General features: G+C 54.5%; 1 protein-coding gene across 4 annotated transcripts; it reads right to left on the bottom strand.

Annotated features, from left to right (window-relative positions):
• Positions 1-239: 239 nt before the first annotated feature.
• On the bottom strand, positions 240-11,378 carry TMLHE (trimethyllysine hydroxylase, epsilon). 4 transcript variants are annotated; one of them, XM_053990401.1, is made up of 10 exons: positions 11,213-11,378; positions 10,815-11,065; positions 7,626-7,755; positions 7,143-7,315; positions 6,349-6,525; positions 5,405-5,684; positions 4,256-4,375; positions 3,667-3,903; positions 2,869-3,007; positions 240-2,004 (listed from the first exon to the last, which is right to left on the bottom strand). In XM_053990401.1, the coding sequence occupies exons 4-10, from the start codon at positions 7,312-7,314 to the stop codon at positions 1,873-1,875; spliced, it is 1,257 nt and encodes a 418-aa protein (XP_053846376.1). In that variant the 5' UTR covers position 7,315; positions 7,626-7,755; positions 10,815-11,065; positions 11,213-11,378; the 3' UTR covers positions 240-1,872. The 4 variants fall into 4 exon arrangements, with proteins under 4 accessions (XP_053846376.1, XP_053846375.1, XP_053846379.1 ...); XM_053990400.1 differs by having other exon boundaries at positions 7,143-7,388; positions 11,213-11,377; XM_053990404.1 differs by lacking the exon at positions 7,626-7,755.
• Positions 11,379-13,157: the final 1,779 nt, after the last annotated feature.

The following is a 13,157-nucleotide window of genomic DNA, read 5'->3' as shown; positions in this document are numbered from 1 at the left end:
TGCTCAGACACTGCAAGCAGAACCATTTTTCTTTCCTTGGCTGTGGAAGGGAGTGATTTTGTCCCTTTCCAAAACTGGAGGTGGAAGAGGAGGGATCCTTTCTTTTGCTGGGCTCACTCCAATGGGAGTCTCCCCACAGGTCCCAGCTGCCACCTGGCCACACCACTGCCACCTCTAACCTTTGTCCCAGGGGCCTGGTGACACTTTTTAATGGTAAATACACTTTCTGTAGCAAGCCATTCTAATTTTGTACAATCTTTTATTAATATCATTGTGATTATTGCGATTTCTTCAGTAAATTGTGACTCCAACTCAGAACCTCTCCTAGTGTTTTTCTTCCACTATGGAAAGGGGTTTGCTGGAGGGGGGCTTAATTTTCCTGCTGAGTTTTAAAATTGACTCCTACCAGGATCCAAGGCTGCCATTGGAGCTTTACCTAACAGAGGGCAGCTCCCCTGGCACCCTCTGCCCAGCCTGGGCTCGGAAATCCCTTTGAACCCTGCTGACTCCCAGGGGCTCACAAGGGATGGGAAGCACTGGGAAGGGAACACAGGGACTGGGGGCATCAGGGAGCTCAGCCCACAGCAAGAGCAGATTTCAGGACTGTCTTGGCACCACTATCTCTACATTCAGTGTTTGGATTAAACAAGAGCAGCGAATTCAGCACCTGTGCACCTGCACTGCCCCTGCCCTGAGGACACAGAGCACCTCACACACAGCACAGTTAGGGGCGAAGGGGCACAGCCCTGCTTTAAGGTCTGGTCAGAGCAGAGAGAACACCCCAAAAGATATGGCAGAATGAAAAATGTCTAACAGCAGGATTTGCTTTTGTTCCTTACCCTGTGGCACTTCAGCATGCCAGATCCCAGATCCCAGGAGCTGAAAGGCACCTGAGTTACATTCAGAGGAAGAGAATTTTAGGAAAAAATACACCTAAAGAGTGGGTTTCATGCACCAGAGAGTATGATGATGACCTTAAGATTCCTTAAGAAAGGATGGAAGAGGAGGCACAGTGGGAAGTTTGTCAGAAATCCTGGAGCTGCTGAGTGTTGCCCTCCACACAAGTGCAGTGAAACACGCAGAGTGAACAGCAGCATGGCAGTCAAGGAAAAGTGGGAATTCCATCCCTCATTTAACATCATGATCTCTGCTTCCCAACATGCAGATCTTGGTGCTTCCCTTTTCCTTCTCTAACCTAAACCTTCCAAGAAACACTCAAAGTACACCAGGACCTCTCCAGGCCCTCTTTGAGGCAGAGCTTGGCTGCTTGATCAGTTGTAAGAGACAAGATCCCAGAGACTTCCATTCTGCTCTGCTAAAAGTCCCCTAAAACTGGCAGCTCAAAAAAAAAAGGCCAAACAGGGAATCCTGAAGGCACTTGCTTGGAGGAGCACTTATTGTGGTGGGATTAACCACAACTGAGCCACCCTGGCTGGGAGCACCAGGCTGGGAGCATGGACAGCAAGAGCTGCCTGTGCTCAAAGGTAGAGCGTGGTCCCAAAAAATGGTACCACAACCTTTGGTTTCCACCTGCCCCCTTGCCTGAGCAGGCCCTGGGAGCTGCTTGGAGAGGGTGGAGGTGTCTGAGTTATTGCAGTGTTTGTGTCGTGGTGAGGCACCAGCACAGAGGGCCCAGAGCACCTGGGGAGGCACCAGCTCACCTGGCCTTGTATGCAGTGGGGCTGAGGGCTCCTGCCTCTCCCAGGGGTGGCACTGAGGGGCTGCTGGCTCTCCCAAAAGTGGGACTGGGGGCTGCCAGCTGCTCTTGGAGGTGACACTGGGGGCTGCCCGCCTCTCCCAGTGGTGGGACTGGGAGGGCCCTGCCTCTCCCAGAGGTGGGGCTGGGGGCTGCCTGGCTCTCTGGAGGGTGGGCTAGGCCTGCAGCCCCAGCAGGCGGGCAGTGTTCAGCACGTCGTCCCTCGTCAGGTAACACCCACAGAGCTGCCGGTACCCGGTGAATGCCTCCCGGCCGTGCAAGACACGCCAGTTATCCACAAACAGGACCTGCAGGGAAGGGAAAAGGTCATCAGGAGGACAGCAACCACAGCAGGCAGGGCCAGGAGCCTCTGGCAGGGCAGGTCCTGGGGATCCCTGGACACTAGAAGAGCAGGTAAGGGTGTACCACAGTGGGCACGAGCCTCCTGTTCCACATTGACACAGGTGACGCTACAGCCAGCTGTCCCACAGGATCCAGCACAGCTCTTTCACCAGCTCTTTATGGAGCCAGCCCAGAAACACATTTTGGGATTTCTTTGCCTTTCTACTGGAGAGGAAATAGCTCACCAGCAATAGACAGTGGCCAACTTATCACTGAATCCCAGAATGCTTGGGTTAGAAGGAACCTTAAAACCCATTTTGTTCCACCTTCTGCCATGAGCAGAGACACCTTCCACTATCCCAGGTTGCTCCAAGCCCCATGGAACCTGGATTTGAACACTTCCAGGGATGGGGCAGCCCCAACCACCTGCCTCTGTGGTGTCACCCATGTAAGGTCTCAAACATAACCTCAGAACTGTAATTTCTTCTGGAAGAAGTGAAAACCTGAACATTAAGTGTTCTGGCCTCTCTGCTCCTGAGGATTCTCATTTCAGTGGCTGGAAACTGGGACTAACTTTCCTCTGAGGCAGAGCTTGAACTAAACATCTCTACCTCACCTGGGAGCTCATACTGCTTTAGGACAGCAGAAAACACACATGCAGAAGCCACTACTCTTAATGCTGGAGCACCCAGAATGAGGAAAACTGCTGGATGTGGCAGTGCCCAGACACTGGCACACCCACAGAGCAGCCTGCTCTTCTCCCTGTGCCAAACCCACAGCTCCCAGTCCCACCCTGGACCAGTCCTAGAGGATGCAGCTCCAGATCCCACCTTGCCCGGCTTCAGCTTGACCCAGAGCTCATTGTCGGGCCGGCGCAGCTCGGCGGTGAGGGCGCGGTGTGCCTGGTACCAGCGGCGCACCACGTCATGGGGTACAGTGTTGATCACGGCACGGTCGTAGTTGTTGTACCTGCAGGGAGAGGAGAGACAAGAGACTGCCCAACATGGCTCCAGGTGCTTCCAAGAGAACCTCAGGAGCCTGTGGGATTAGTGGGTATTTAAGGGAGGCTGCAGAGGTGACCAGCAAGGCTCTGCTGCCAGCACAGGACTTTAGGGAACACAGCACTGAGAGCAAGAGTTTACTATCAAGTATACACCTGTTCTTCCTGGTTTTCCATGGAAGGACATGGCTAGACTGAGGGTTGCTTAGAATAAAAGTGCAAAGCAGCGCTGGACAACCTCTAGAACTGAGGCAAACTGGAGGTTCAAAAATCAGCCCAAGCTCCCTTTGGAAGGGATCACTCTGCATTCTCCCTGTTCCCTGAATGCCAGGATAGTTTCTAGGGGCTTCTCCAGAGAAGGGCTGAACTCTTCTGCATCTCAAATAGAATGCGATGAGAGCTTGGAGCTGAAAGGAGAATGGCAGGAGTAAAAAAATCAAAGCTCAGCACCAACACCCATCCTTGTATCAGCGGTGCTGAAGCTACCTCTAAAGCAGGAGGAACACAGGGTGTATTCCTGTGGTTTCATCCCTGCTCATCAAAGATACACTGGTTTTCAGCCCATGGAACATTCTGGAAAACCACCACCACAATGCCCTCTCCTCCCCAGAGGCCTCCTGGCCATTACCTGATGAGGTAAAGCTCGTTGTTCCAGGGGTAGACGTTGAGCACTGGCCCCACTCCAATCATGTGGTTGTGGCAGCCGCCCACATTCTCCACGTACTCGTGTTTGAGGGGCACCTTGGCCAGCAGCTCAAAGTGCTCCGGGGCCTGGCGCAGCACCTGCTCGGCTGCGTGGAACCCGTCCACCAGCAGCGTCCGCCCTCCCGTGCCTTCGTGCTTCAGGCAGTGGAACACCTGGATGCTGCACAGAGACAGAATCCGAGAGGAATGACCTTGGCTGCCTGTGCCCTGGGCACAAGGTGCTCCCCAAGGACACAGCCAGATGTGTATGGATGCACCACCCATCCTTGCTGTTTCTCCAGACCCAATCCCACATGTTTTCCTGGGTGAGGAGGCAGCACTGCCTGTGCTGCTTCCAAAACTTAGTGAAACGAGTCTGGGGACTTCAGGAGCTGCAGGATGAAGGCTGTGTCACCCAAAATCCAAACCCAAAGAGGCTGTGGCTGCCCCATCCCTGGAAGTGTCCACGGAAGGGCTGGATAGGGCTTTGAGCAACCTGGGATAGCAGAAGGTGTCCCTGCAGCAGCACGTACCCGCAGGGCTCCTGGAAGTAGGTGGTGTCCGTGTGCCGGTCCAGGGCCAGCTTGGTGTAGGCTGTGTCTCCCCGGGAGAAGTCAGAGGTGAAGTACCAAATCCTGCCATAAATGGTCTCCCTGGAAAAGAGATGGGCAGTTATCATAGGTCAGTGTCTGGGTAAGGCACATCCTCCCCTACATTTGAGTTATTCCCCTCTGTCCCATGCAGAGTCATTAAAGCAGAACAACTTCACAAAATTCAGATTGTCAGAGATGGTGCTTCTAATCCCTCTTCTGGTGTTCAGCTCCTCTGTTTCCTCCCCAAAAAGCTGGTGGTGACAAGTCTTCCCCTCCACAACCACTGATGTTTCCATACCAACCATCATCCCCAGTCATGGAAGTGACACAAGGAGTTGCCTAAGTGCAGCCAGCCCTTACTTGTATCCACACAGGGTTGCCCAATAATTCCATTTCTTCTTCCCAGAATCCTGTTTTCACTACCTCCCCCCTCCAACATGCACAGGAGGGAAGGGACACCAGGCAAGGCCAAACAGCAGGGGGTACAGGGGGAGGGTGCCTGAAGACAAAAGCTGGTTGTATATTCCCTGGAGCCCCTTGTTTCTATTTGGAGTGACTGTTCATTAAGAAGAATCCCTCCTTTTCCAACAGCCCCAGGCAAATCAAACTGTTTCCACAGCTTGGATAAAGCCTCGAGCTCAGGCCCTGGCCTACCATGCTGGTGGTGCTTTACACAAACGCAGCACCAACACCTCTCACTGTTTTTCTCTAGCAAGAGCTCCAACTGGTCTTTGATCTCCCTGGCTCCCAGGGCCAGGCTGCCCTCGTGACCCCCCAAGTCATAACAGGAAATGTCTCTCCTTGCAAAGCCCTGCTCTTCCCAGCCAGCCACTTCCTTCAGTCCCTCCTCTCTGCACAGTCCCACTGTCACAAAAGTCATAGGATGCTCCAGGGCCAGCTCAATGACTGAGTGAGTCACAGCTCTTCCATAAAGGAGGGTGGATCCCACAGTGGGATCCTCTATCCCAGGTCCAGGGGAGCAGCCAGAGCATTTGTCTGCACACCAGGCCATGCCACACAAAACACGGAGGCAGCAGCTTTCCAAACAGAAAGAAAACAAGTTTATCCTTCCCAGGATAGCCCAGATACCTGATTATGCTGATCCTCTTTGCCAAGATTTCCGTGTCCTCTTTGGTGGGAGTGACATTCTCCACAAAAGCAATCCCGTACAACAAGAAGTTCTGCAGGAATTCCTTCAGCCCCTCGTCTGTCTCCAGGAAGCTCTGGCAGTCGATGGAGGGGACCTGGGCTTGCCGATAGATCTCAGCATTCCAGAGGATCCGGGGGTGCATGACCTGCTGCTTCTGCCCCTCATAGCTGTTCCTCACCAGCCACTCCAGCCCGTACCGTGTCACATGTCCATCCGGCCCTGGCACAGGGACAAGGGCAGAGTCACCAAAATCCCACTGACCAGCCCGACATTGTGGCACCTGTCAGCCCAGGACAGGCCTCACCCTTGTCACCTGTCTGGGGATGGGTCCTTTGCACCCTGCTGCCACCCAAAACATGACCTGAAAGGCCATGAGTCCTAAAGGTGTTGTCACTGCTGCCACAACTCCAAATTCAGGGCAGCTGCTGAAACCCTCTCCAAATTCTCAGCAAACTGTTGCATCTACAGTGGTTTTGGGTTTTGTTGACAGGCCTCCAAGGACAATCAAAGCTCTGAAGTCAAGCCCTCAAATAAAAGTAAGCCCCACCAAAGGAAGAAAGCAGCTGGGAAAGGGAGGAGAAAGGACAGAGAACGGGCATGGTGAGCAGGGCTGACAGCTGCTCACACAGGACAGGGAAGGAAAAGAGAAGCAACCTTGTCATGCCCCATCTGTTCACCACCTGCACTACTGGGGGAGTTTGACCAACCCAGACACTGCATACACACAAGAAGGGCTGGGGCAGGAAAACCACACCGCTTTGATGCAGAGGTGTGTTTAGAGTGAGTGCACTGTTTAAAACCTGCTCATGGCTCAGTATCTTCCCACACAGGCAGATCTGGGGGCAATGCTGTCCATCAGCAGCCACAGACGTTCAGGACTCACAGGTGAGGAAGAGCGTGGTCTCATCCACCCGCACAGCCTGGGGCTGGATGGCCAGGTCTACGCTGGCTGTGTCCAGGCTGCGCTGGTTGGTCTTGGTGTTGTAGCAGGAGGCGGAGCGGCAGTGGTCCCGCAGCCACACGAAATCCAGGCGCATCACGGTGCTGCCATACCTCAGCTCTGCCAGGGATGGGAGCAGAGGAGGCTTTGGGGCAACAGGGAGGACAAACAAAGCCGAGAACCGAAGCCCAGAGCCCACACCTTATCATCCCAATTACAGGGGATGCAGTGGTACCCCTTGACATAAATTGTCACATGAGGAGGACCTGGCAGAGGATCAAAGGCCTGGCTCCTTTGCTTTGTGTAAAATGCTGAGGAATTCCCTTTGCTTGCAAGTGACTCGGAGTACTGAGATCTCACTGGCTGCAGCTGCCAACACCCTGCACAAGGTGGGGCAGCAGAGGTGGGCACACACCAGAGCTAAGGGGGGCTGTGCCAGGGAGAGCCTGAGCATGGCACAGAAAATGGTGCCCGACAGGTCATGGCTCAGTTTTTGTTCAGGAATCCCTGGATTTGATTACTTATTTAGCAGTGCCTCACTTATCATAGAAGACAAGGCTGCTCCATCCTGCCTTTGGGAATTCCAGCAGGGAACATGAAACAGCCCCCAGTGTGCATACCTCTAATGCAGGCTATTTCAGAAGGAAAACATACATCATTCCAGGGAACAAGGGTGGAATCCCTCCCTGCTGTCCCCAGGCAGAACACCCAGGAGCACTCTCCCCCAGCACACCTACCGAGATAGTCTGGGTGCAGTTGCCAGGCACAGTGGGGGAACGCTGGGCCCGTGGGGTGGCAGCGTGCCGGGGCAGCCAGGATGGGTCCAGGGCCCCGGGGCAGCCATGGCCAGCGACGTCCGGTGCTCCCACGCCGCCCCTGGAGCAGCCACGCCAGCCTCTGGCACCACATCCTGGCAGTCAGGAGAGAGGGGACAAGGTGACTTGGACGTGATACTCTGTCCTAAACCCCAGCAGGACACAGCCCTGAGGAGACACAAAGGACATGCCGGGATCCTGTGAGGCTGGGGAGGCCCTGGCATAGGGTGCCCAGAGAAGCTGTGGTTGCCTCTGGACTCCTGGCAGTGTTCAAGGCCAGGTTGAACACTGGGGCTTGGAGCCACCTGGGGTCATGGAAGGTGTCACTGCCCATGGCAGGGGGTGGAATGGGATGAGCTTTAAGGTCCCTTCCAACCCGAGCCATTCCATGATTCTGTGATTTACCAGGCAAAGCCATTCCAGGAGAGACAGCTGTGTTCAACACTCTTGTGCAAAACAGTGGCAAAGCCTCATCTCTGAAGGTCTTCTCCCCCCTCCAGCATTCTGAGTTTGAAATCACCATTCCTGGATGGAACTGCAGCAATCGAGGAAGCAAAGTGACCTTGGTTAGAGAAGCAATAATAGAGGAATCGAGTAATTAGGTCAGTTCTAGAAAAAGCAGGCAAAACAATGAGGAGGAGGAGGAAGATCTCTGCTGCTGGTGAAGGACACAGCTGGCATGGAAGAGAAACCACCGTGATTAATTTTAGGATAGAGATTAGAAGGCGATTTCTCCGAGGGAAATTTGTAACAATTCTTCAGTGCAAAGAGCAAGGGCAAAAATCTGACAGGTTTTAAGAGATGATGCCTCAGTCTAAATGCCCATCATGTTTATGAATTTCTGGGGGCCAGGTCTAAACCCAGCAGGATTTTAACAGCACTTTGAAGTGCATTGAAATGTGGTCTCTCTGGATAAGACACAGGCTCAGAAAGCATTTCTTATCCTAGACTTCTGATTTTCCTTCATTTTCTTATCTGGAGAGTCCAGGCACTGGAGCTCTGGCTGTCCAAGCTGCTTCTTCTCTGCAGAGACCTCAAAAGCTGCTGATAACAACCAAATCCACAGAGGTGCCACATTCCCAGCCAGCAACTTGTTAAGCAGGGATAAAAGAATGCAGACATCCCTAGGGAGAAAAAGTGGGAATGTTTTTGAAGAGAATGTTTGAGATGAAGGAACCCTGACACACTTCAGCCACGGAGCCCTTTCCATGAGAAATTTTCCCAACATCCAATCTAAACCTTCCCTGGCACAGCTTGAGGGTGTTTCCTCTTGTCCTGTCCCTTGTTACCTGGGAGAAGAGACCAAACCCCCTGGCTCCAGCCTCCTTTTCCAAGATGTCCATTTCCTGCTCCTGCTGCCCAGCTTTGAAAATCTGCTATAGGAAGAGGAATGAGCCCCATCTGACATGCAAATCTCATAACCAAGAGAAGAAAAGCTACAGCTCCAAAACCCAGGAGCTGCCCCTATGTTTATCAGCTTTAAAATATTTTAAAAATTATTTAAATCCCTGAACCAATGACTAACAAATCCTAAGATTATCTGAGAGAGGGAAACTCTGTCCAGTTTGGCTTTTGGATCCCCTATCCCAGTGAGGGGTGGAAAAAAGAAGGAATCTTGTTTGCACACATAAACTGGACCCAAAATGCCAGGAAAAGGTTCACCCATAAATCCATTGGCACATGGCCCGGGGCAGCTCCAGCCTTAGTTTGATCTTTCCATACACATTTATTTTATCTCCTCCTCTCCCAATATCAAAACTGAGCAGGGAATTAACACAGGTAATGGGAAGTGACCCAGATAATTAAACCTAATCAGGGAGATCTTGTGTTGCTCTTCCAGGAGAAAAACACCACAGGCAGCTCAGTGAGAGCCTTAAATTCCATCTGTCCAAGAGATACTAAAACTAAGGGGCATTGAACCCCCAAAAATCTGTATGATTAGGGAGGATTTATAATTTTTGTTGTTTCATCAGAGCTAACAGCTGGATGAGCTACATGAACAGCAAACTCTCTTCCTGCACCTCCTGCTACATCACCTTTATGCTTTATGTCCAGACACCTGGGCAGCAGTGAAATGAGAGAATTCCAGACAAAATTTCCCTCAGAATTCAAAGGGAAAGGGCAGGAGGGAGCAGATACTAAATACTCAGTGCATAAACACACATGGTGGGTGACACAGGACCCACAGGGTGAAGGAGAGAACAGTGCTGGAGGGAAAAGCAGAAACCTCAAATCTACTGTGGTTTTAGGAATTCCCATCAGTCTTTGGAGAGAAAGGACAGGAGATGCTGTGGAAGGAGCACAAAGGAAGGCTGGGTTTCCTAGAGGTTAACTCTAACCCTAACACTGCAGTTTGTCTCACAAGAAACATTTTAAGGAAACAAAACTGGGTTTAACCTCTCTGAGGAAAAGCCACAGTCCCCATTCTGGGCAAACGAAATGGTGAAAATAGGAGTGAGCAAATAGTTTCAGCAGTGGGAACATCTAAGAAAGGAGAAACCCCACAAATCTGGAGGCCTTCACCAGCTTTTAGCCAAGCCCTCCAGGGAATGGGATGACCCTACTGCCCTCCTTGCCCTGCTCCAGCCTGTTTGTCCAGCTCTTCTGAAAAAAAAAGGTGTTTTCTATTAAAAACACCTCAAACATTCAGCTGCTTATACTCACTCAGTTTTTACTTCTGGAAGCACCTGGCTGGAACCAAAGTTTCTGTTCCATATGGAATGGGGAGGTGTCAGAAGCACAACAGTCCAAAGTGAGGGAAAGGAATTTGGCTTTTGATCCTCTGTGATCCTTTAACCTGACAGTTCTCTCTGCAGTGAAGGAACACCAAGAAGAAGAGGAATTCTGCACAGGCTGAGCTTCCCTGAGGACTCTGCCAGAGCCAGAGGAGCCAAGAGCACAAGCCCAGGTGACAAACCAGATCCCCCAGGATGGCAGCACCTCTTGGACAGGACACATGCAGAGTTTAACAGCTTGAGCTGACTCAGTTAATTAAAATTAATTACCACAGAGACAAAAAGCAGACTGACTGTTCCCTGCTGAGCTTCTGCCCTCACCCTGCAGACAACTCCATCAGATCTCAGCTGTCAGGAACCAGATTCCCCTTCCAGCCCTTCCCCACGTGGGATTTCAATGAAATTAAGGAGCTAATAAAGACATCCCAGGCACTGCCAGCTTCACAGCTACTTCATTTTCCTGGAAGCAAAGGGAATTATCTGCTCACCCCACTGGCCACCTGACACCAGGCCCCATTCCCAGAACCTTATTCCAGCCTCCTGTTTGCGCTTCTCCCAAGCAAAGCCTTTCCAGGCCACACAGCTCAACAGAAACAAGTTCTAATTATGTTGTTTTTTTTTTTTTTTTTTTTTTTTTTTGGTTTTTTTTTTTTGTTTTTTTTTTTTTTGTTTTTTTTTTTTTTGTTTTTCTTTTTTTTTTTTTTCTGCCTGGGCAAAGAGGAGCCAGGCAGCTCTCCCGGGCAGGGAGGGATTGTGCTTTTCCAGGGAATGAGGGAAAACAGCTCTGCCCACGAGCTGCAGCCTTTCATTCCCTTTCGCTGGGACCGTAATTCCCGTGTGAGCCCGGGCCTGGCATTACCTGGGACCCTGGAACGCCGGGCGGAGCTGCGGGATGATGGAGCGAGGCTTCGGCCGGGCTCGGGATGCTGCAAGGATCACGGAGGGGCTCTGCCGGAGGGAATTCCGCAGGGTCAGCACTGCTGCTCCGGGATCTTCGCCGCTCCCTCCTCCTCCTCCTCCGGCTCCCCGCGCCCACCAGGCCGAAAGCGCCGCTCGGAGCTTTCCCACATCGGCCGCTGCTGCCCGAGGGAACCGGCGTTATCGGTGACCCTGTAAAGAGGAAAAAAACAAGGAAAAAAGCTACGTTGCAAACGGGTCCCCCTCCGAGGCGGCCCAAGCGAAGCCCCCGGGCCCCGCTCCGAGCTCTGGGGCTGGGGGCACCGCGACTGCCGAGCCCCGCCTCGGCCCCCGACCCACCTCGGCGGCTCCCCGGCGCGGCCCCGGTGCCTCGGAGCGGCGTTGCCGGGCCGCAGAGCCCGTAGGCGGCGGCGGGGCCGGGTCGGGAGCGGGGCCGGGGCCGCCTCAGGCCGCCCCGGGGCGGGGCCGCCGCCGCCACAGAGACACGCGAGGCAGAGCGCCCGCGAACCATAGAGCCGGGCCGGGACGGGACGGGGCCTCCCCAAGAGGCGCCGCGGCTCTGGCGGCCGCTCCAGTCCGGGAGGCCGCGGGACGGAGCGCCGCAGGCAGCACGGAGCTCGGGGAAGGGGATGGAGCGCGGCGCAGGCCCCGTGGGACGCGCGGGTGCCGCCAGCGTGCGGACAGCGCCAGCGGGCTCGGAGCGGTGCTGCAGAGTGCTGCCCCCTGGCGGGCAGGCGGGCAGATGGACAGCGAGAGGAGCGGCGCTGCCCCGTCCCTGTGCCCGTCCCTGTCCCCGTGCCCGTCCCTGTGCCCGTCCCTCTCCCTGTGTGCCCGTCCCTGTCCCTGTGTCCATCTCTGTCCCTGTGCTCCTCTCTGTCCTTGTGCCGGTCCCCGTCCCTGTCGCTGCCACTGCCTTGCTCCATCCCTGTTCCTGTCCCTGTGCCCGTCCCTGTCCCTTTCCATTTCCCCGCACTGCCTTACCCCATCCCCGTCCCTGTCCCTGTCTTTGCTACTGTCTTGCCCCGTCCCTCTCCCCGTCCTTGTCCCCGTCCCTGTCCCTGCCCCTTTCCCTGCTCCCATCCCCGTCCTGTCCCTGTCCCTGCCTACCCCTTCGTCGTCACGGTCCTCCCTTCTCCTGTCCCTGTCCTTTCCCGCTGCAGCTGATGCGGTGCCGGGGATACACGCATCACCTCTTGGGTTACAAAGCGCTGATTTTCATCCAAACCGGGACACTGGCGTGCGCGCCGGGCAGGAGGCGGGTCCCCGCTGGAGGGCTGCCTTGGCCCGACGGTGGCGACCGCCGCCCCTCGCCCCCCTTCCATCACCCCCGGCACCGCAGCACGCCCAACCCTGCCCTTCTCCGCCTCCCTGTAGGGCGTTCCTAGCCCCGGAGATGCCCCGGAGCAGCGCGGTGAGGACCCGCCGGGACCCTCGGGACAGTGGCTCCGCTCCCTGGAGCTCCGCGTTGTTCTGCAGCACGAAGCACCCGGAGGGACTGAGTTGGTGGATCAGAAAAAGCTCGGGACCCGCCAGTGGGAGCGGCAGGTGGCACTGGGGAGTATAGATGACACGTGGTGACACAGGAGCCCTGGGAGTGGTTGCCTGGGGATTAGGATGAAGAACCTGTCAGACACAGAGAATTCCAGAATGGTTTGGGTTGGAAGAGACCCTAAAGCTCATCCCGTTCCAACTCCCTGCCATGGGCAGAGACACATTCCACTATCCCAGGTTCCTCCAAGCCCCGTCCAAATCTGGCCTGGAACATTTCTAGGGAGATCCTGCTCTGTGTTTAAACATGCTGGGAGGTCTCAGCGGTGCCTCCTCGGTACCTGTGCAAACAAACCACCCCAGCGAAGCACTTGGGAGATACTCCCCAGTGCTGTGCCGGAATTTCCATGCCTGATTTTCCAAGATCCAGGTGCTCCGATTCTTTCCAGTTTCCCTGCCGTGGGTGTGTGGGCAGAGGAGTCGCTCGCTGTCGCTGTCCTCGCAGCGAGGGGACGCGCTGGTGCCACTGCGGATCCCCGATTTCCGATTTTTTTCAGGAAAGGGGTGGGGGCGGCGCCTGGAACAGGCAGAGGAGCTGTCGGGGATCTGCTGCTTCCCAAAACCTCGGTGCAGCTCCCGCGGGAGATAAATAAGTTAGTCACTGGGTGAGCTCACGGCAAAGGCATCCCGGCCTCCATGAGAATTTGTCACAGGCCCTTGCCGGGGTGTGATCGTGCCCCGGTACCGGCTCCCGGGGGGAGGCAGAGGATGTGATGAGCAGCCTCGTGCTCCTCGT

This window comes from Vidua macroura, chromosome 14 (genome assembly GCF_024509145.1).
Source record: "Vidua macroura isolate BioBank_ID:100142 chromosome 14, ASM2450914v1, whole genome shotgun sequence".
Classification (NCBI taxonomy): Eukaryota; Metazoa; Chordata; class Aves; order Passeriformes; family Viduidae; genus Vidua; species Vidua macroura.
The sequence above is the reverse complement of the archived record's forward strand: the minus strand, read 5'-3'. Positions and strand labels throughout refer to the sequence as shown.

Coding starts and splice junctions, on each gene's coding strand:
- TMLHE (XM_053990401.1), bottom strand. CDS start 7,314: ATGTGGTGCCAGAGGCTGGCGTGGCTGCTCCAGGGGCGGCGTGGGAGC. Junction 3,904..4,255: donor TACTTCCAGGAGCCCTGCGG/GTACGTGCTGCT, acceptor GTCTCTGTGCAG/CATCCAGGTGTTCCACTGCC. Junction 2,005..2,868: donor TCAAGCTGAAGCCGGGCAAG/GTGGGATCTGGA, acceptor CCTTCCCTGCAG/GTCCTGTTTGTGGATAACTG.